Source organism: Acanthisitta chloris, unplaced genomic scaffold (assembly GCF_000695815.1).
Source record: "Acanthisitta chloris isolate BGI_N310 unplaced genomic scaffold, ASM69581v1 scaffold23809, whole genome shotgun sequence".
NCBI lineage: Eukaryota > Metazoa > Chordata > Aves > Passeriformes > Acanthisittidae > Acanthisitta > Acanthisitta chloris.
The window spans coordinates 1-22693 of record NW_008692278.1 but is presented as its reverse complement, the minus strand read 5'-3'; the positions used below and the strand labels follow the sequence as shown (position 1 = coordinate 22693).

General features: G+C 41.8%; 2 protein-coding genes across 2 annotated transcripts in view; one reads left to right on the top strand and one right to left on the bottom strand.

Annotated features, from left to right (window-relative positions):
- The window catches only part of CEMIP (cell migration inducing protein, hyaluronan binding), a gene marked incomplete at its 5' end in the record, with an annotated part of 42034 nt that extends 34553 nt beyond the window's left edge, over positions 1-7481 (top strand). The window contains 7 exons of the mRNA XM_009082605.1: positions 23-234; positions 721-906; positions 1608-1812; positions 2617-2703; positions 3016-3173; positions 6130-6230; positions 7354-7481. Coding sequence (XP_009080853.1) covers positions 23-234; positions 721-906; positions 1608-1812; positions 2617-2703; positions 3016-3173; positions 6130-6230; positions 7354-7481 — 1077 coding nt within the window. The remainder of the gene's footprint in view (positions 1-22; positions 235-720; positions 907-1607; positions 1813-2616; positions 2704-3015; positions 3174-6129; positions 6231-7353) is intronic.
- Positions 7482-17632: 10151 nt separating this feature from the next.
- Positions 17633-18843, bottom strand: MESDC2 (mesoderm development candidate 2; the record flags this gene model as incomplete). The annotated part of the gene is made up of 2 exons (XM_009082604.1): positions 17633-17932; positions 18611-18843. Coding segments are annotated over 2 exons (498 nt in total), but the record flags the coding sequence as incomplete, so codon positions are not given.
- Between the last annotated feature and the right edge of the window lie 3850 nt (positions 18844-22693).

The following is a 22693-nucleotide window of genomic DNA, read 5'->3' as shown; positions in this document are numbered from 1 at the left end:
GATCTTTTTTTTCCCCATCTAGATATACATCCAAGCCTACAAGCCAGCCAACCTGAAAATGAAAATAATAAAAAATGACTACCACAATCACCCACTCTACTTGGAAGGTGCTTTGAGCAAAAGCACTCATTACCAGCAGTATCAGCCTGTTATAACTCTGAGGAAAGGCTACACCATCCACTGGGACAAGACAGCCCCTGAAGAGCTGGCCATATGGCTCATCAACTTCAACAAGTAAGTGATCCAAATTCCAACATTCCAGCCCAGTAATGTAACTGCACATTTTTAATGAGTGAGGTCATCACCTTATGAGCTCTTCCAGAATGAACATGCTTGTTCCAGAAGGTCCATTGAGTTGATCATTTTTTCATTAGACATCTCAGATTCCTGTTTCCTCCCGTGGGAAGCCCTGCAAGATAACAGGGCTTCCAGTTCATTTTTGGAAGTTTAGAGCTACTTAGAGCTAATTCATTCCTTGTGCATGGAAGTCACAAGTATAGAAGTCAGGAGCAGATCTGACCTACATTGCTTAACTAACTCATGGTTGTTATGTCCAATTTATGTTGCATTGATTCATCCTAAACCATGAAAATTTTAACTGGCCAGGAAAAAATTAACTTACATTTTTCAGAGTGAATTATTTAGTTTGGCCTCTAGCATGCACAGGAAAATAGTAGTCATGTGTTAACTTGTTATAATACAGGTCTTTGCTACTTTTAGGAATGACTGGATCCAAGTAGGGTTTTGCTATCCTAAAGGGACGACATTTTCCATTCTGTCAGACATCCACAACCGTCTCTTGAAGAAAACATACAAAACTGGAACCTTCTACAGAACTTCTCAAATGGAGAAACTGGAGCACAGATATCCTACCAAAGGATATTACTACTGGGATGAGGACACTGGGTAAGGAAGCAGGCTGTGCCTATTTGGACACCACTGGGGGAAGCTGCTGGAATCATGAGCCTTTTGGCTGATGTCCTTAGCAAGGATCACAACAAAACCAGGAAGCCTTTCTGGGAATGTGACCAGTGTTTTATTTTCCTGGGACTCCTGTGGCTGCCAGTCATTTGTAGGCTCTGCTGCACTACCAATTACTCTGGGAAATGCTTTGCCAAGTGAATGCAAATTTTTTAAAAAAAGACAGAAGCAAAGTGCAGACCATGAAACTGACCTGGAATCTCATGCAACCCTTGTTGTTTTGAACAGCAACCATTTATAAACACTGCGGCAGGGATGCAGAGGAACTAAGGATGTAAAGCCTGATATATTCTTTTAAAGGATTAAAGTAATGGAAAAGAAAGACTTAAAATACAAAGCATGTATTTTTACATGGATGTGTTATTATAGAACAGAGATCAAAGGGAGTTCAGGTGGCATCTTATTTCTCTGTCTCAAGTTCTCTGACCTCCCCAACCGTTACTGAGACAAGTTTCCCCTTTTATTTGCTTGTGGTATGTTGGTCACTATGAAACACAGACATTGGCACCAAGGGTTTGCAATGCATATTATTGCCAAGCGTAGGAAGGAGTTCACCCAAACTGGGAGTTAGGCATTTTTTGCACAGAATCTTGAGGATGCTGTTCACTTTTCTCTCCTACCTGCAGGCTGCTGTTTCTGAAACTCAAAGCTCAAAATGAGAAGGAGAAATTTGCTTTCTGCTCTGTCAAGGGCTGTGAAAGAATAAGGATCAAAGCTGTGATCCCAAAGACAGCTGGAGTCAGTGACTGTGAAGCCATGGCCTATCCCAAGTACATCGAGACACCAATAGTGGAAGTGCCGATGCCGAAGAAGCTTTCTAGTGCACAGCTGGTAAAGCAGTTGATTTCTTATCACAGAACCATTGCTCATGTAAATCTGCAGTTCTGTCACATATTGTGGCCACAGACATAGGAAGACTTTGTACAAGGTTCAGCATATCCTGTGCCTGATTTGAGGAAATGGCTCAGGCATGTGAAATAGTATGAAACAGATTCTTGCACATGCAGAGAGCACAGGTCCTCAGAGCCACACAAGGCCTGGGTTGAAGTTGGATGCTTGGTCTTTTGGGTCTCTGATGTGATGTGTTGTGCTTAAAGGCACAGGGTGGAAAGTGATGAGCAGGAAGACAGGTTGGTCCAGGAGATGTGATTCTGGAGAGACAGCAGGTTCCTTGCCTGGCCTTCAGCTCCTCCAGGCTGTAAGAACAGCAGTTTCAGAGTGAGGACTGCATAGCTGAGTGTCTTGTTCATATTATGCACAACACTGTCTCCAGTCTGGTTCTCAGGGAGAGATGGGAATATTTATCTGTTATTTGGGGTTTTTTTCTCTCATCACCCTTGAAACAGGAATGCACAGCAAAGCCTCAGAGAATTATGTGTCAGTTCTGAAAAGTGAGAATCACTCTGCCATTTGGTGAAACAATTTAAATGGTGACAGGATGAGCAGAGAGGTTACCATTGTGCCCAGTTTCATTAGCAATGTAATTTGGCAAGTCAGTGCTTATTAAAGGAACTTTCTTGTTGATTGATTTTCAAGGTTTGAAAATGTTTTTTGGAAAATGCAGCATTCAGGTGATGGACATTCTCACTGAAAAACCTCTTTCCTCTTTTTTTTTTTTTTTTTTTTCCTAAACAGAAAACTAAGGACCACCTAATAGAAGTGAAAATAGAAACTTACAAGAAACAGTACTTCCACCTAAAGGATGACTTTGCATACATTGAGGTGAGCAAATCCTCTCAATGAACTTAATGGCATGACATTCTAAGATACTTATTTCATCTTTATGGAAAACTTGCTTACAAAGTTACCATGGATAGCAGATTCAGGTCACTTCTGCTTTGTATTTTGAAAAAAGAAAGGACTGTAACTTCCCCTGCTAGTGAAAATGCAGGAGAACTTGACCTCAGAGACCTGGAGTTCTGCCCTTTGATAGAAAGAGCAGTCCCATGACTCAAGAATATCAGTGCTTCTCACAGGTGTTTGTTTGCAATTGTCTCACTATGATAAATCAAGTGTATTTTTCCCCCTGCACAGGTTGATGGTGTCAGGTTTTTCCTCACTGAGGAGGGTATCCAACTGGTTGTGATTGATGGACATCATGGAAAAGTTGTTGATCGAATAACATTCAAAAACTCCATTCTACAAGGAATCCCAGCTCAGATAGAAAATTATGTCAACAACATCAAAGATCAGTGAGTAAATAAGTTGCTGTCACTAAGGTGCAATGTACAAGAGTGCTGTACAACACTCAACTTTTTCTTGGATTCTGTCACCCAACATGGCCCAGACACCCAATGATGTACTTTTGTTCCTGATGACTCTTGTAGAGCCCAAATGTGTGTGAGACATGCAGGCAGCAGCAGGATGCAGAGTGTGATTTAGGGACTGATTGAGCCCCAGATAAACTGCAGAGCTGCATGTTATTGATAAACTGCAGAGCTACATTTACGTTGTGGGTTACGGACAAACTGCAGACTTAAATTCACAACACACTGATTGGTACAGGTATGCACAGTTTGCATTTTTCTACTGCCTGCATGTTCTCTCAAATTGCAGAAAATTCCACTAATAAAATACATTCCCCTTTGCACATTTCCCTTCCCAGGCCTAAGGGCTGGATGCTTTTATATTTTAAGTATGGACAGCCAGAAATGCAGAGTTTTGCAAACAGGTTATAAGTAGCCAACACGTGTTCCTGCATCCTGGAGGCAGAGGCTTCATTTGCTGGAGTTAGAATGGGAACAACATCAGAAACACATTAAGCAAAGGTGTTGTTCTCATAGTAGCTTGTGGAGTGCTCTTGGGAAGTGAATATATTTCATTGTTATTAAATCTGTTGGGATTTGAGATGTGGTATGTAACATTTAATACAAATAGGAGTGCTTTGCTGATGAATCATCTGAAGTAGCTATGGGCAAATCATTGGGATATTGTTCTGCCTAGAGACTTGGGGGAAGTTTCAGCAGAGTGCCATGCAGGTGGAATCAGATATGTTTCTATTGTCTTTGATAATTCTGGAGGTTGCAAAAATCACATCCAGTAGTTACTTCAGAGAATCCTGGTAGTTGCTCACCTTTCTTTCATAAAAAAATGAAGTCTTCAAAGAGACCATCATCCTGCTTTACAAAAATAGCCAATCTCAATCCTGGCTAAATCCAACTCCTCAATTCTTTCTTACTTTAGAAGATTGAATTGTATTAGACCTTAGGTGTATTTAAGCCTTTATGAGGCTCATTGTCTTCTCCACACTGGATTAGTTTTGAATGTCGTCAGCACCTCTCAGGTCTCACTTAGCTATGTCTTTACAAGGATTGAACCCCCAAATCATTGTCCTTCTTTCACAAAAACTTTTCCAGTCCAACTCCTGCAGGCCTTCCCAATTTGGTCAGGCATGGGCTTCAGCTCTGGCCATGGAACACCTTCCATCCATTGGCTGGGTGACAGTGTTGCTCAGATTGAGCTGTGGGAACTCTGCAGGCAGTGGGACTGTACATCTGGAAGCTTCTGGTCACCTCTCCCCACCACAATGCACAGCACAGGCTGTACAGAGAGACAGTGCCCATGGAGGGGCCAGGGCCCCACTGGCCTCACCAGTCACTCCTGAAGAGACTGCTAAAACAACTTCTAGGTGCCTGGATTTGGGGGTGCAAGAAGAAGTGTTTCTAGCAAGGATAAGCCTTTCCGTTCATTTAAACAACTCTCTGCATTCCAGATACCTTTTTAAAACATAAATCCATTTTTCTGATGAGTTTCCCAGGGTTAACAATACAAAACATCTGGTGAATTTATTTTAAACTTCTATAGCAGGAAATGCTTAATAAAAAGTAATGATTTTAATGAACTGAAGGAAGGAAAAAAGAGGTGATTCAGCATTCACAAAGTAGTCAAAACCAGCCCTCCAGCTCAATCCACTCTTGTAAGCACTGGAGCATTTTAACACCTCAGGTTTATTCTAGGAAAAGTCCCTGATAACACTTAACTCTTTTTCTTCTCTTGCTCCTCTGCCACCACCCACTGCTGTTTTCCCCTCAACAATTCCAGTTCCAGCTGAGGTGTTAAGATGAAACTGCTGCCCTGAGGAGCTTAGGGCTTGAGCTCCACAGGAGCTGTTACCTAATTAATTTTAGTGACTTGTGTCCACAGTGATGCTGGGAAGCAGCCCCAGCATGGCTCTCGCTCTGCAAGACTGCAAATGCCATTTGAGTCAGGGAAGTTTCATTCACGGAAACCCTGCAAGGTGGAATGAAATCATTTCATCTTAGCAAGTGTTTGCTCAATTACTGTTGTGCAACTTTAATTAGGAGGTGAACAAAGATGACATTCCAGTGCCACTGAATGCAATAGCAAACCTTCCACAGAACTCACTGGACCAGGCTCTTCCTCAGTTGACACTGAGATGAACATTGGAGGTGTTTGTGTGTCTTGTAGGATATAATGAGCTTAACTTGACTGAGCACCCTGTGCTTCTGCCCAGAAAAGTCTCACTACATGATTATCTCTTCATGCTTAATTTGAGTTTTTATTCTATCCATCTAGAATTAAGTTATCAAATTTTTCCCAAGCTACTACATATTTGCATTAACTTGGTGCACTTATGTCATTTGTTTATCGCTTGACATCTGTAGAGGATCACCCAAAGAATTCTGAGGTGAAATGCAATACATGCAAGTCAGTCAGCAGCAGTGATAGTAGTGATAATAATAATGCACTTTTTAAGCAGAAGCACACTGAAAGGGAAAGCATCAGGCCAACAAAAATCTCAGAGAAGTGAATTTCTTCAGGTTTAAACTGTTAATAAAGAAGAAGAAATTACTTGAGACTTGCTAAGAGCATCCCAGGGAGAGTATGTGCCTTTCTGGGCAAAGCAGGCATTGCAAAGAAGGTTGGAAACATTTAAATCATCCTAGAAAACAGTATTTAAAAAAAAATAAATAAAAAAGGTGACTTCTGTCTGCTTTCTAATGGGTTTTGCATGACTGGAAAAATAATATATGACTAAACTGTTGGAAAGCATTGGCAAAAGCCATTAAGGCTGAGGCCACTGTGGTTCATGGGTGTCTGAGTCACAGGCAGGAGCTACCAGTGCTCAGGACAAACAAGCAAGGAATGTGTTCTGACTCTTCATCTGTTTATATATGTTTCCTTCAGTTCCATAGTGCTGGTGACATCTAAAGGAAGATTCATTTCTAGAGGACCATGGACTAAAGTACTGGAGAAACTTGGAGCAGAAGAAGGTTTCAGGTTGAAAGGTAACTGCTTTTCAAAAACTCATTTCTATCCCTCTTTGATTTCTTCCCCTCCTACGGTTCCTGTACAGGGATTTTTTTTCTGCTTCTAAACTTTGCCTTCTTGTTTATATCAACATGTGCTCAAACATCCTGGGACCAGTAATTTATTTATTCAGTAAGGTTGTATCCACTGCAGCTTTGGATAACAGCACTCAGTTTGGGAAAAAGGTGGCTGGAGATGGAAAAAGGGCTCTGGCAGTTGTTCTTAGAAGTAAATAATTCAGGGGGGTTGATTTTTCAGATAAATTTTAAATAAAAAGGCATTTTAACATTAGAAATATTGGGCCTTTTTTCCCCACTAAATGCTCCAAATCAGTATTTTTTTACTTGTCTGAACTTATTTTTCACCTGGTTTTGTCTTGAAATAATTCCAACTTGATGGCACAAAGCACATTGATACCAGAGCATCACATGTTGCACTAGAATATTGCTCTATGTGCTCATGCTTCGATCAGCTCTGTGAGCTTTTGGCATGTTTTCCTTTGTGGGGTGTGTGTGTTATACTTGCTAATGCAGGTGGTCCCAAAATTCTTCCCTGGGAGGGTGGTGAGACACTGGCACAGGCTGCCCAGAGGGGTTGTGGCTGCCTCATCCCTGGAAGTGTTTAAGGCCAGGTTGGATGGGGCTTGGAGCAACATGATCTTGAAGGTGTCCCTGCCTGTGGCACAGGGTTGAACTAGATGATCTTTGAGGTCCCTTCCAACCCAAACAATCCTGTGATTCCATGATCATCTCCTACCTTTTCCAAGCAGGAAAGGGCTTTGAGTATAACCACCACACAAATTAAGAGAGTTTCAACAGACAACTCAAGCTGTCTGCTAGGAAGGCTTTTTCCTTCTCACTTTCTCCTCTGCAATGCATTGTTAATTAGTGGAAGCATACAAAATGTGAATAAAATTTTAACTGAGCAAAATTAGGAAAGTATTTCTTTAGTACCTGGAGAATGCATGTTGCCAAGGTTTGTATGCATGTCTCTGTGCTCTTGTGCACCTGCAGCCATCCAACCACAGGGTGCAGCCATGCCCACAGGTGGTTTTTTGGTGCACCCCTGATGCACTCCTAACGTATTTGCTCTTATTTGCAGAAAAAATGGCATTTGTGGGATTCAAGGGCAGCTTCCGCCCTGTCTGGGTGAAGCTGGTCACTAACGAGGACTCAGCTAAAATCTACCAAGCACTGCCAATTCCTGTGGTGAAGAAAATGAAGTTATGAGGACACCCTGCTGTGCCTCCTGGCTGCCAGCACTGCCCCATGGGACGGACTACTGACTGCTCGCCGCAGGCGCCTCGCCAGCCTGCGCCACAGGTGTAGCATTTTGTTGTTGTTGTTGCTGTTCAAAAAGAAATCTTACTGTAAGTAGCTAGAGTGGCCACATGTGACAGAAAAGCCTTGCTCTGTGATGAACGTGTGCCCCGTGATGGCCAGCTCAGCACCGCGGGCTCACGCACCGACGCTGGGTCGACTCTCGTGTTACTAAGCAAGATCTGACCTGTTTTACCAGGTGTTGGTTTTATCAGCACTCCCGTGACAGACTAACTTATGTGCTGCCTCTCAAAGGGGGAGTTTAAAGTCTGAAGGCCATCAAGGATTATTGCTTTTGCCAGCCTCTAAGTTGTCCAAACACTTTTTCTATTCCATAGTGCAACTAGCTGCTCACATAAACATGGGATGCCAGTTCAAGGGCTGGTTGACAATCTAAGGTAGAAAGAGTATATCTGAATGATTACCTAGGTGCTGGGAAATGTAACTGGACAGTAAGCATTTATCCTAAAACTTCTATGAGGTTTGATCAAGCTCTTTGGGGTCTGTGTTTTATGTGCAACCCACGGCACATAGTTGGGGAAGAGATGAGAGAAGGAGCGGATAAAACATGCCAGCAGAGATTGATGAAACCACATCTTTCTGCTTGCTCAGAAAACTGCTTTTTTTCCCCCCATGGATCAAGGAGTTTTAATAGTGGTTGTGCAAATAGGAAATTTTCCTTCAACAAGCAGCTGCAGGCTAGAAGGTGAGCAATGTCAATTAGCACGTGTATTTTCTCAGCCTTTCCCACACAGCCTTTCCCTCTGTATAATAATATTCAGGGTCAGTCTGGAGGGTTTATGGTTGCCAGTTAAAGCCATGCCATTTAGCTTTTAACTAGGCATACTGGAACTTACATTATTCAGCATCAGATAGGGTGAGCAGCCCTCACCTTTCCCAGGACATCAGAGGGAATGGGATCAGACTGCTTTGCTGTGTCTGATCCTGTCCTCAGGCCTAAGGATGGTGCCTTGGTCCTCCTGGAAGAGTTACATGAGACCTGGATGAAAGGTGGCAGAGGTCTTACCAGGTAGCTGAAGAACTAAAGTGGGAATCCCCATACACTAGTTGGATGTCTTGTACCTCCTTTCCCCCTGCTGCAAAGCAGTATCTGGGTAATGAAGGCAGATTAGCAAGAATCAGGACTCTACAGGGACATCTCTTGTAGGTGGGGAATTAAACAATACCTTGTGAAATATTGAAAGCACTTCTTGTATTCAGTGATATTTCTGTCTGTTGCCCAGAAGTGCCATGAAGGCCTCTCTTGAGGCTGAGGCTGTTCTAAGGAACCTAAGGGCAGGGGGGAAGTGTAAAAGACAGAATTCTGAGTTTTTCAAAGCACATTGAATGTCCATTTTGCCAGTAATACCTGGGTTTATTTCTCCACTTTGTCTCTGCCTGTCCCCATGATCACATAAATTATCCTAGTTGCTGATGGCTACTTTATTTTGCTCCATTTTAAGTAAAGTTTATGTAATTTTCTCCCACAGTATCCAAAATGCTACCTTGCAGCTAGACTGAAAAGCAAGGATTTTGTGTGTCATTCCAAAGGCTGGGCAGGTGCTCTACTCTCTGAGCCTGGTTTAGATTAGTTGCTCTGAAAGTTAATGCAACCCTGAACAAAATTTAGATAGCCCTGTAGGTTACATTCCCCTCAAGCCTCTCCTGGGTTTTGAAACTGGAAATGTTCTTTTCAGTCTGTATAATTGTTTTGAATTCACTGAGTGTCATGTGTGTTGTATTTGGGAAGGAAAGAAAAGACAAAAGAAGAGCCAAGCATTCCCTCCCTGCTTCCCAACCAGAGTCTGTTAATGAAGACCCTTCTGGCATTTGTGCCGTTTCCAGAATGAATGGGCAACACTTGTAAAAGGAAAGTAAAGTAGGTGGGTTTTTTTCCTCAAAGTTTTTGATGATTTGGGGATTTCACAAACTATTCCATGAAAAGGTCAGTCTCACTGGTAGCTCAACCATTTTCATCCAAACATTGTTTGTCTGATGTTCTCTGAGAGCCAAACCAGAGCCAGAGCCCTGAAGTTGAGGGAACAGACTAACAAGAATTTCCTTGAGTCTGTCAGTCTGGGTCTTCACTACCCTGAGGAAATTCTGTTGATGCCATTGCACTGGTGTTGTTGTCACTTGCTTCCAAGAGATGGACCAAAGCAGGAGTATTTCTTTCATGAGCACTTAACAGATGGTGGGCAGCAAAGTCAGGCTTGGAAGGTGCCTGGAGTGGGATTTGGCTTTCTATGACCCCTGGGGCAGGGGTTGCCCTCTGCAGTGCTTTGCTAGCCACAACAATTTCCCCTCTCCTGTTCCCTCTAAGTATGGAAATGCTCAGGAGGATCACACCAGGTGGGTCTATCCCCTAGACTGGTTGGTTCAGCTTCTGTGAGCCGTTGCCTTTGTGCTGAAGTGTAGCTTCTGATTTTACTGTTTTGGGAATTCTCAGGGTGAAATCATAAGACTTGGCTCTAGGAAAAGCTTTTTTTTTATTTCCTAAAAATCTCATCTTATTAAGAGAAGAAAACTTTTAAGTAGATTGTTCTATCATGCAGAGCTGGTCACAAGAGGCCTGGTTTGGAGCCTGGGTGGGTCTCACACTGTGAATATGGAGTAGGGAGTCACTGCAGTCTGTAAGCCCAAGCGATAGTGGAGCATCGTGGCTGTGTACCAGCACTGCCACACCAGGGATACGCAAAGGGCTCCCATCGACCTTCACAGCATGGAGTCAATGTGTTGCTCTGAAGATAGAAGGAAGCCTGATACCATCAAAGTTATCAAGAGCTTTGTGCCATATGATTACTGTTTAATCTTTGACTGTTCTAGAAACTGCATGTGCACATTCTGACTAGTGAATTACCTGACTGCTTGTTCTTTGCCCATCCTGTACAGTCCCTGCACAAGCTGCAGTGACCCTCTTTGTAAGGTTTCATTACTGCAGATGTTTCCATGTTTGCCTACACAGTTGCCATTGGTAGAGTGAGGGGTTTTGATTGCATTTTGTTTGTCTCTTTGTTTGTTTGGATGTTTGGGGTTTTTTTTCCTCTGTTCGAATGCTCGTTTGACCTGTCGCCGAAACAGCTGGTCCTTTTTCGGAGTTAGATGTTTGTACATTTTCTTATAGACTTTCCAATGAAAAAAAAGATATATTTTCTATTAATTTATTACAATGGCACTAAGACAACTAAATTGCAGACATATGAAGCATTTTTACTGGAGCTGAGCATTGTCCAGGTTGTTAAGGAGGTCAGCAATATGTCTTTTCTGATAATCTGCTTTGCACTTGAAAGCTCTCTATGTCCGCAGACCGTGGTAATGCATTGACTGTTGGGTTTATGATGACAAGAGCTCTTGGGACGTTGGTTCCAGCAGATTGTGGCTTACAACTGAAATAACATGTAGTTGTTTGGAGTACACAATGTTTATCAAAATAAATATTCAGTGCAAATTTCTTATTTTATTTTTGCCTCCCTACTTATTTCAAAAGACAAAACCCAAGAGGCCAAATGATCCCCGTGTGAATTTGCTGGCCAGTCTGCACAGACCACACAGCACATTTCACTGCCTGCCCTTGCAGGATCTGAGGGAGGAAGATGGGAAGGGAAGGAGACAGGAGTGGGCAGGTATTGGAAAGGCCTGTATTTGGGGCAGGTGGGAGACTATTAGTAGATTAAAATAAAAATCTTGTGCCTTTGTTTGCAAAACTTATTTTTTCATTGAACAGGGTGAACATAGACTAAGTATATATGTGGAAGTAATATATAAACTATGCATAAAGTCTTTGTAGTGGGAAGCTAAGGCTTATGAGAATCTCACTGTCGCATTCAGTATGACTTTGACTGTAACATTTTCATCCTGCTAGCTGAGCAGAGTCTGCTATGAAACCTTTCGGAGGGTCCAAAACAGGAATGGGATATTTTGACAGAGCAATCAGCAGGTCTAAGATCCAAGCACATATATTTTTAATTAAGTATCAAAACAGTAGATTGAGATATGCTATTATATATGATATTCTATGATATCCTATGTGTGATATGGTATTAATTAACGGCTCCCGTTCCCTGTCCGAGCGCTCCCTCTAGTGGCCTCCTGGGGCGCAGCGCCCGCTCCCCCTCTCTCCCTTTCCTGCGGGATCCTTTCCCACCGCGCTCCCAACGCCTCTTTATCCCAGCATGACAGTGATATTCCCAGCTGAGCGTCAACTCCTGTTTAGTTTCTTCTGAGCAGCGAGCGCCCAACTGAGCCGTCACAGTTTCTGCTCGCAGCTACAAGACGTAGGGATGTTCCCTCCACTGCTTCACAGAGCTTTGATTCTCCTAAAGCCACTGGATCCTAAGAAACAATGTTTGCCCATGTCCCCAAACTAAGTGATTTTTACGCAACCCTTGCAGCCCTTTGGACCAGTCAGTCCATCACCACCAGGAACTGAAGCGGCTATGATGTGTCCAGACTTTTTCTACCCCAAAAGGCTGTCTGAGCAGCTGGCTCAGAGACTGTTCTGCTACCACACCTTATTTCTGACCAAAGGATGGGGGAGGGGATGTGTAGAAACCACTACTGTGGCTACACCCTTCCTTCCTCTTGCATGGCTTCTTCACAAAACACACCTTGGGACACTCCTCCCTGTGGTGATCCCTTAGCTATAGAGCTGAACCCGACATGTGCATTCCCTGTATTACCATAAAAACAAAACCCAAGGGAGAGCTCCATCACTTTGCAAACAGGATAATTTGCAATTTCCAAGTGTGTCTCAGATGGAGCATCAGGCGTGGTACCAGGACACAGCAAGGGGCCTGTGATAAGGGAGCAGTGACAGGACTCAAAGGGAAATTGCTCTGGAAGAAGTCCCTTACAAATAAGTATCTCTCCTCTTGTCAAAGGTGTAAAGTGAGATCATGATGAAATTACCAACATCGCTGTAACATCATCTCCTCTCCTATAGTACAGCATAATGTTTCGTAAAGCACAGATACCTCACCTGAAACCCAAGGGACTGTCAGTTGACAGCAACACCTCAAGAAATTAATGCCTTTTATTTTTGCTTTTCTGTAGTCCTTCTCTAGTATTCAACTGGTACCACTACAGATTGGGGTATCTCTTGAGCTCTGTCTGCCCTGTTACAAATCTGAAGTTGAGTAGGAAAGAAAAAAGTTTGTTTCTGAGAAGTGCCAAAAAGCAACACATTCCTTCCCCATTTTATTCCATGCTTAAGCCAAGGATGTTGTCAATAGGATTATTGTCACAGCCTCAGCAGGGACTGAGCCACCTGTATACCAGGAACTCTGACCACAGCTCACCTTTATGCTGCTCTTTCAGAGCCAGGGTATCCACAGGCATCCCAACAGGATGAATTACAGCACTTCACAAGGTGGGAAGACTCTGCCATCATGTAGAGGGAGGTGTGAGGGATCAGTGGGTGAGCAGGAAACCTCTGGCATGAGGACTGTCCTCTTAGCAGCAGCTCCAAGGCAAGACTGTGGGCTGAGGAACTGTATGTGATGGCCTTTACCAGTAAGACTGGGAAGAGGCTGAAGCTCCTTTTACTGTCCCATTTCTCCCTCCCAAAATACCAATACCTGTGTAATAACAGCATTTAAAAAATATATATGTAGCTCCATTTTGTAAAGAAATTAATTATTATTGTTAATACAAATGATGGTTAACAGATCTGGTTTTCATATTACAGAAGCAACTGATACAACAGCACTGATAAACCAGCCAACATCAGTATCAGCAGTGACAATACTGGTCCATTAAGTAGCATCACACAGGAAAGAACCAAAGCATTTAGCAGCTGTCCTTGGCCAAAGGCTGACATGCTGTGTAATGCCTGATTGTAATGTGTTACATCAGCTTTTCAAATGCTAATCACAAACTGCACTGCACAGAGCTCTTCTGCTCCAGAGCCAGCCCTCACACCACCTGACTTCTCTACTGGAGGAAAAAAATACCATCATGCAAAAATCCAAGTGGAGTGTTTTTCCTTCTTGAATCCAAGCAGCTCTAGCCTTCCTGGCAATTTGGTATTACCTGAATTCAGTGGGGTTAAAATGGCATAGGATGGAAGATAGTAAATAGTCATATGGCAGAAACAGTCCATTTTATGCCAGAGGGAGAATTATGAAATAGAAGTGCCAGTGGACCTAGCAGGATGGCAATCCTAGGAAGGAGAGAAATGAGAGTATCAAAGAAACAGGCATTTTAAACCCAGGGCACTCCCACTGTTCAGGCACAGATTCTTTCAGTTTCTGTAATTGTCCAATGTAATTAAAAAGAAAAACCTCTGGAAAAGGCAAACAGTGTTACTCCTCAAATAGAAAAGGAACTGAGCCACAAAGACTGGATGTAATTTCTAAGCTCAGGAACAGTGGCCAAATATCAGATAAAAGTAGGTTGTTCTATATCTTAACAAAACAGTGTTTTAATTTATGATTTCCTTTTTGGGAGAGTATTGAAAGAATTCAGGAACAGTGACAGGAATGTAGAGTCTCTTGAAAGTCAAGGCTGACCTGACTGCTCAAAGAAATGCTTTGACCATGCAAGTCAAGGTCAGAAATCCTGTTGTAGTTTGTAAGTGTCACAACAGACTTAAAGATAGAATTTAAAAAACTGGGACTGCATCAGTTGTAAGTGCAGCAAAAAAAAAGCTAAAGGCAAACTATGAAGCTGAAAAAGAAATGGGAACCACAAACTTACCTGCCAGCAAGTGATGAGTACAACAAGAAAGGGAGAGAGGCAAGACATTGATATCACAGAGCCCTGGTCCTGGCAACTTAAACATCAAATTCCCTACTTTCCTTTTTGATGGAGTTAAGCCCTCAAGAACAAAGGATGCACTTGTACTCTTCTAGGCTGGAATTTAAATTGAAGTTCTTTTTGCTAAAACACGTGATGTACACAGTATATATTAGGATTATCTTCAACAACAACAAACCCCACAAATCCCACAAAAGAAACCCCAAAACCCAGAATATTTTTTCCAGTATTTTATTATATAAAAAGTTGATTGTCCATTGGAAATTTTTCACAAAGTGCAACCACATCTTGTGTAGTATCATTGACAAACTGCTTTTTCTGAGAAGAACAGTTGGGTTAAAAATATAACAGTAACTTAGCAAAGTTAGTTATAGCACTAGAACAGAGAAACCACTAAACTGATGGGAGAAAGACAGCAGATGTCTCAAAAACATGATTTTCTATGTACCTGTCATGAAAACATGATTTTCCATGTACCTTGGTATGGAACTGAAAACAGGAAATAGTAAGAGCTCCAATTACCACTCTAATTGCTGAAATTAGTTTTAAAGGCGGTATCTGAATGCCCTGGATATAGAGCCAAAAAATCCTGTTATTGTAAAGCCTGAGGGGACTCCAGTGAAGAACCCATCTCTGAGGTACTTATGGAACATTAGTGGCCTTAAGGAACTTTTGGGAGATACTTATTTTTACACATATATATGTGTGTGTGATATTGTGTTTGGGCCTCCTAAATCATTACCAAATAACATTTGCTCATGTAACACTGTACCAGGAACTAGTGCAAGGGTCTCAAGGACTTCACTAGTTTTAAAAGGCAATCTAAGGTGTTTTGGAGCAAAGAACTGTGATACCAGAGAAAGACTGGCTGGTAAAGCAGCTCCTGCCAGAATGCCTCATTATACTTACTAGGGTATTTCAGCATTACTTGAGTGCAAAGCATGAAAAAGGGGGAAGAAAAATGGAAGACAAAAACCAAATAAACTACTTGAAGGCAGCATTTTGTATTTTATATCGAAAAAGCAATTGCCAAGTCATTTCACCTCCTAAAAACCTACAAAAACCCACCCCCAAACCCAAACACGTGAAAATGTAAGCCATGTGGCTCAAGCCATGCCTGCATTGGGCATGGGCAACTGAATGACCCAGAAACAACCAATCCAAAAAAAAATCCTGGTCAACTGGCTGGTTGAATTCCAACAAAGCTGCTTTTAACTGCAAAGAGGAAAGACCCAACCTACTGCAAATGCAGATTTATGCATAACTAAAGTATTTATTCTCAAAGGCTGCGTTATAGCTACAGTGCAGCAATTGTTTCTCATTCTCCAACTCAATTTGTCAAAAAAATAAATGTTTATGTTTCATAATATTAGGAGAGCTACAAAGACTGCATTTTCACCTGTTTCTGATCAAAATCTGAATTGTCATCTCTATACCATAGATTTATGTTGTAAAAAACAAAACCTCATTAATATTTTTATAGTTTCATCTGACCTCAGTTCTCCTGAGATGAGAAGCAATATTGTTTAAAAAGGGTGGTGCAAACCCAGAATACATGAGCAAATGATAAATTAGTTATGAACCAGAAATGAACTCCACATCTCTCCTAACCAAATATCTACTGAGACTCTTCTCAGCTCCACTGCACATTTGGATTAATGCTAGAATCTAAAAGTAATACAGTTAATCCTGAAGAAACACAGGATTTCCATTTTTCCACTGAAACAGGCACGGACTTGTTTAATGAAGTGCAGCTGGAAAGGTTTCTTTAATCCTAAATTCATACAAATATAATTAAAACTAAATAAAGCAGATCACCTGGAACCTTCATCAACATCATTTAGTCCTTATACACAGAAACCGAAGATGAGTTACTCTGCCTCTTGAATACCTAACTAAACGCAGAATTATTTAAAAGGGTTTACTACTCAGTGAAACAGTTAAGTTTAGTGACATCTTCTATTTCTGAACAAGCACTCAGTCACAGTTTCATACTTTTGATACTGAAGTATTCCACAAGGTCAACCATTATGGTTCAGTTAGGACCTTTTATCCAAAACACTTGGATTTTAGCACCTTAATAAAGAGTAAAAGTAACATCTTACTAGTACTGAATGAAGACAGTTAACACTGTGCTCATCCTCTGGAAAATGATATGGACCATACTACTAGGTGCATTTAGTCCCTACAGGTAGTAAGGCAGAAGGGAAACAGTTCTAAGTAATGCAATTGACTGACTACAATCTGAATAATAAAACCTTCCCAATTATACAAACTATTTGCTCCCATGCATCAAACTTCAGAGTATTCAAATCAAATGGTCACTCATAATCAACCACATCAGTCAGGAATCTGTACCCTCAAGAAATAATATGATCTGGTTATTAAGCATCAGTCAGTGATATGTCTAACTCAAAGTGTAACTCAGTTCTGTAACTAGTGCTCTTCCAAATACTTAAACAAACCATTAAATCAGTAAACCAAATTAACTTCAGACTTAAAGCTATTTCCTCTAGCTCACTGTCCAGTTAAAGGGGCACATGCAACATGTGCTTCCACAGGCACACTTCTTTGGCAGCAACCTGAATGCCCTGAATTTGGCTCTCCCTTTCACCCTGACACTGTTTATGCAGATGCTGTAATTCCATTAACATCCCAGCATCACTTCTGGAGGGCACAGAATCTCCTTTCTGCATGGATCTGGAGTGCATTAGCCAAGTACCTGCCTAGCTTCTATCATGCTCCGAAGCACTTCCATGGATTTCTTAGGACACAACAGGTTCTGTTTATTTTAAAGAAACAGGCAGCCTAACCAAACATAACTAGTCCAAACCCTGTTACTTCAGGCATCTTTGGCCACTGTAACACTATTCTTTGCAACTTTGGCCAGTTTTGTGCCAACTGTGTCTATCAAACTAGCTTCCAAGAGAATCTTTTCCCACTGCACTTGACTGTCTGGCAGCAGCTGTGAATCAATGCCCAACCTGCACACCCAAGATGGACTACACATGAACATCAGTGTATTCTAAGACCATAATCCTTTTTATCCATTAAATTAAGTTTGTGATGTTAGACACACAGGTTTGTATGTTAATATTAAACACCAACAAAAGCATAAAAAATTACTAACTAAAGTAGTCAATTGCTGGTATGAAGCATTACCTTTCCTGTAATTAAACAAAAGGCCAACAGTAATGAGAAAACTGGTGAATTTCAACACAAAAATTTAAACCACAGTAGTCTCTGCTTCTTTCCTTCCCCCCCTCAATAAACCCAGGACTCACAAGGAAATTCCCTTCAAGAAGCAGCAGAGCAGGATTCAGTCTGGGCAATATGTCCATCATAGCTCCTCTCTCTCTTTGGTCGCTCGGTTGTCCTCTTTGACGCTGTTAGATTTGTTCTCTGCATCTTTCTTCTTCTTTGCTTTTTCAGGTTTTGTTTTGTTTTTCACTTTCTCATTTCCTTCTCCTCCTTTGCCAGGATAAACCTGACCTTCCAGGGTAACATCTGCACACCTTTCTTGATTTATCAGGAAGTCCTTGATCTCCCAGGCGTAGCCACCATCGCGCAGCATAAAGATGGCTCTGTTGGAGCCAACAATAAACCTAGAGGAAAGAGCCATAATTTTTTCAGTTAACTCTGTGCTTTTCAAACACTATAGTATTTGCTTAATTCAGAGAACCTACATGACTGAGGCATATGTTTAAGAGCAAGCAGCTGGTCGTCTTGTTGTTGCCTGGGGATTAGGACAAGAGAACAATTTTCTAGGACACATAAGAATAAAATGTAGTAAGTTTATAAATCACCAAGGAGGCATGAATATGAAGAAAACTTAAGCACTAATTTGGCACTACGTAAAATCCACTAATGGGCATTAAATTTGCTTTATAAACTTACTGCCTTCTCAGCCCCAATACAAGGGCACAACATTCTTCTGTTTCAAAATGATCCTCCCTCTCAGAGAAAAAAAAAGAAACCGCATTTTTACGCCAGCAGAAGAAAAAGCCTTTTGTGGTGACAAGTCTTCCAAGTGTGATGTTGTCCATCACACACATAAAGGCTGCTACAGCAGCTAGAACAGATAAATAGCCGAAACGTAATGAGATAAAAACAAACTAGGCTATAAACACACACACTGTGCATGTTAAAAAGACTTGTGCACCACACCAAGATTTTTGTAGATTGACTTGAAACAAATTGGCTGAACAGTTAAAAGGTTTGCAGGAAGAAGGAACCAAGGGTTCTGCAAAAGCAAGAACTTTCTCCTGTGTACGACAGCTCACCTTTGCACATCGTAGTTGGCATTGAAGAGACTGCCCTGCCACAAGCTAGTGATTTCTTCTGTCTCCTTTTCTGTGGGATTTCCTGACACTGTGACAAACATCATCAAAGTCTTCCCCTTTTTTGTCAGCTTCAGGATGCTTTCAGGCTTGCCTGGATCAATTTTTGAGAAATCTATTGGTGCTGGAGGCCTCTTGTGTTCAGGAAGATCTCCCTCTTCAATGTCATCATCCTTCTGTGTTGAAAAGGATAAGGAGACTTTAAGCTCAACTGTTTCACAAAGATGTTCCTTTTAAAATTACTCTCTGTTCAGAGAATTAACTCTGGTAAAATATTTTTTACTTTAATGATGGAGATTCTGAAACCAAAAGAAATAGTGACTTTGGTTTTGGGATACTTCACCAAGAGTGCAGTTTCCATTTATAACCCTCCCCTCAAAATGATGTGCATTTTCATACTGAAAAGTACAATCTTATCTTACCACGTACTGAGAAATATTTCAGCCTCAAGGATAATTTAATACAATTCCACCTAGGAAACTCATAAACCAATTTTTTCTTCACAGTTTCACAAAAATGTATTAAGTGTACAAGATGAAATGTGAAATTGCAATAAAAAAACCTCACACAAATAAATTTTAAAAAAAATAATTCATCTGCATATTGCTTTCAGAGGTCAAAACTTCTGGGAATCATGCAGCTGCTTGAGAATTTGATTTTCCTCTCTTTGTGTCTTTAAACAAAACCACATGAATTCAGATTTTCAATGTTCATGCCACAGAAAGACTTTTATTAAAGGTTTCATGACTTTTCTAATGCACAGATGCAGCTCATGATTTGACAACATAATCATCAAGACTAAATCATTCCTACGAAAAAGAAAGAAACTCCTCTTGATGCCTCTGCTGAGGCTGACAGGCATTTCAATATTTGGAAAGGCACAATTCAAACTGCTGCCCCTTAAAACAGCCCATGACAGAGAGCAGTGAATATAGTGACAACTTCCATTAAGACAGAACTTGATTTCTTAAACAATGTTCGTATCATAGAATTAAAAAGTCAAAAGCAGGACACAGAAACCCAGAAGTCTCATTCTGGCATCCACCCAAGCACTCGTAAATGAGCAGCAATTAAGGCAGATATTTTAGGTGGTGTCGTGACTTCAAATAGGCATCACACCATTAGGAACACGAACTGCAGCAGTAGCTAAAGATATTCCCTTCAGAAGCTTCAAAGGTCAGGAGCTGAGCTTGATTCTTAGACCTCAGCATGCATTACCATCACATCTCTGCACAAACTCAACATCATCCTCCTCAAGCACCCATGGAGCATCCCATGCCCTTTAAAGGTTAAGGTTTCGTACCAGTGACCCATGTCCTCTCCTCCTCCCAATTCTGTAGTTTGTTGTCTTTCTGACAAGGGAATTTAAAGTTTAGGTACCACAGAGTAAAAGTTGTAGGAGCCTTAGATTTTACTCTTTCTTTCTTTGATAATTATGCGTCCGTTTCAATTTTGCAAGTCTTAAACAACTTTCAAGTAGTTCATATGACTTTGAAATTTCCACATCAAGTGAACTGGGAGGAGAGTCCCAGGAAAGTCCCACTGCCCTCACTATGTGGGAACAATACTTATCTTAGAGGCCGCCGGAAAATGCTCAAATTGGTAAAGAGAAAATACAAATTCTTACATGGTTGAATGAAAAATGTTCTTCAGAATTTAAAACAAATTGATCCTTAGTTTAGTCTGGTTTGGCTAGCACAAAACCTGCTTATTTCACGGTTTTGAAAGGGAAAGGCAGAAACAAATGTTTGTAAATACTCCCTGCACAATACAGAAACTGACTTTGCACTTAGTAACAACACAACTTACTAACATATACTACCTATTTTGCCTTTCAGTATTCGAGATGCTCCCAAAGCTGTATTGTTACAGTCTCAATGGAAATATTCTTAGAAGCTGTCTAGAGCTCCCCTACGTGACATTCCTCTTCTTGAGCCTGTACAAACTATCCTGCAGTTCTGTGTTTATAAAGCTACCTGCAAAGTAAAAGACTGGAACTGTTAACCTTCTGCTTTGGAATGTCCAGCAGATTCATTCATTTAAACAGTAACGTAAGGTTCCAGAGGAAAAGCTGGACACAGACACAGCAATAACCATACATTCCTTCCCTTGCTCCTCCCCTCAGCTCCCATTCTCACGCACTTCTCATAAATGCCCTGGATTTTTTTTGTTTAAAAACATTAGCAACATATGCCACTTAATTCCTTTGCCTATTCAAGCTCAGAGTCAAGCCTGAGAAACTCTGAGCTTATAACAATCATGAACTATTTAAAGCAGAGGATATTTCAGCAACAGAGAAACCTCTGGGCCAGACTCTCAGTTCTGTTTCCAGCTCCCCAGGACTCAGGACTGCTGAACAGTCCCTTTCCATAACGGAGATCCCTCAGGGGCTTCCTTCAAGCTCTGGTTGTGTAACTTAGCTGCTGAAGCAATCTCTACCTCTTTTCCCTGCTCTCCACGCTCATTTTCTATTAGATCACTCTCCTGGATCACAGGGCAGTCATGCACAGGGTGCAGGGGGCAGCATGAGAGTCTGCACACAGGGATGGCTGCTCCAGCCAGGCTTGTGGCCAAACCCAAGGATGTCAGAGCCACCATGCTCAAATGGTTTTAGACTGATTGCCTGGGAAATAATAAATATTAGAAGCCATCTCACTCTGTTGAATTCATTCTGTACAATCTGTGCCCTGTGCCCCTTGGCTCCCAAGCATAATTTCTGCTCTTATCCATGTTCACAACGGCCCCTTTGTTCCTCATCCCACCCCACCAAGTCCACTCATGTCCCTTCTTCTCCCCTGCCCTCCAGCCACCACCCCCTCAAGCCTTTCATGTTCCCTCTGTGTCTCAACTCCCATCAGGCAAAATGCCATGTAGCTGACCATCCCAGAGACCTAACAACCCTCAGTAACTCTTTTTCTGGGGCTCTGCTCTATGTGCCTCTCCTCAGAAGCAACATCAACCCAAGCAGCGACTCTGCAGCTGCTCTGCCACATCTGCACACAACATGGTTACAAGCATTGTGATCAGAGACCTGCTCCAGCTGAAGAGGGAAAACCCTCAACAGCCTCCTAACCTGCCTGCCACAGGCCTGGAGGAGAATACACACTGACAGCCACAACAGCATTAACCTGAGCCTCCCTTTACCCAGGCATCTAATTCAAACTCAGAGATGGTCATCTTTTAAGATTTTTTTTCCCTGCAATGCCAAATTTGGTTTAAATTGTGCAATATTATCATTTAAGCCTTGATTATTTTTTAGCAGATGGGGCTACCAGATCCTTGGCTGATACTACTAAGAGAAAGGTGAACTCTGAGCTTTTTACCTAATTTCAAATTTTAACTCAATTTTCTAAGAGCCTTCCTTCCTAAAGGGAGATACACAGGAACAGTCAAACCATGGGATGAACAAGCCCATAACTTGCCAACCAGGTCCAAGGCAGACATCCTTACTTTTCACAGAAGTTACTTGATCAATATTTCACTTACAAAACCTACTTCTCCACCTTCACTTACAGCTGTAACTGGTGCTACAGGAAACAGAAATTTTTCACTCTATTATTTCCTTCAGTCTTCCCGCAAAACATTCTGGGGAAAAGCCTCATGGGAAAGAACAAAAGACAGTGATGAGTGCTCTGGCATTTATCAGAAGAGGATGGAAGGCAAAATACTGAAAAGAACCAAACAGTGGCACGACAAGGAGAAGGGAGTGACGGGAAACGGCCAAAGGAAAGTTAAGGCAGAGAGCCGATGGGGCTGAGGAGGGACGAGAGAGCTAAAATTAGAAGCTGTTACTACGAGGAGTGATAAGAAAACACCAAAGCCAAATGAGCTAGGAATCTACTCAACGTGAGACGAGTATTCCATCTGCTCTCCACCCCTCGCTCACAAAACGCATATCCCTCAATACTCTACAAACACAGGATTTTAACCCAGACCGAGCGCTCGGGGAAGGCGAGACAGGGCTCAGGGCGAGCACAGCTCCCTCGGGAGCCTCGTCCTGTCCCCCCCGCGCGGGGGAGGACTCAG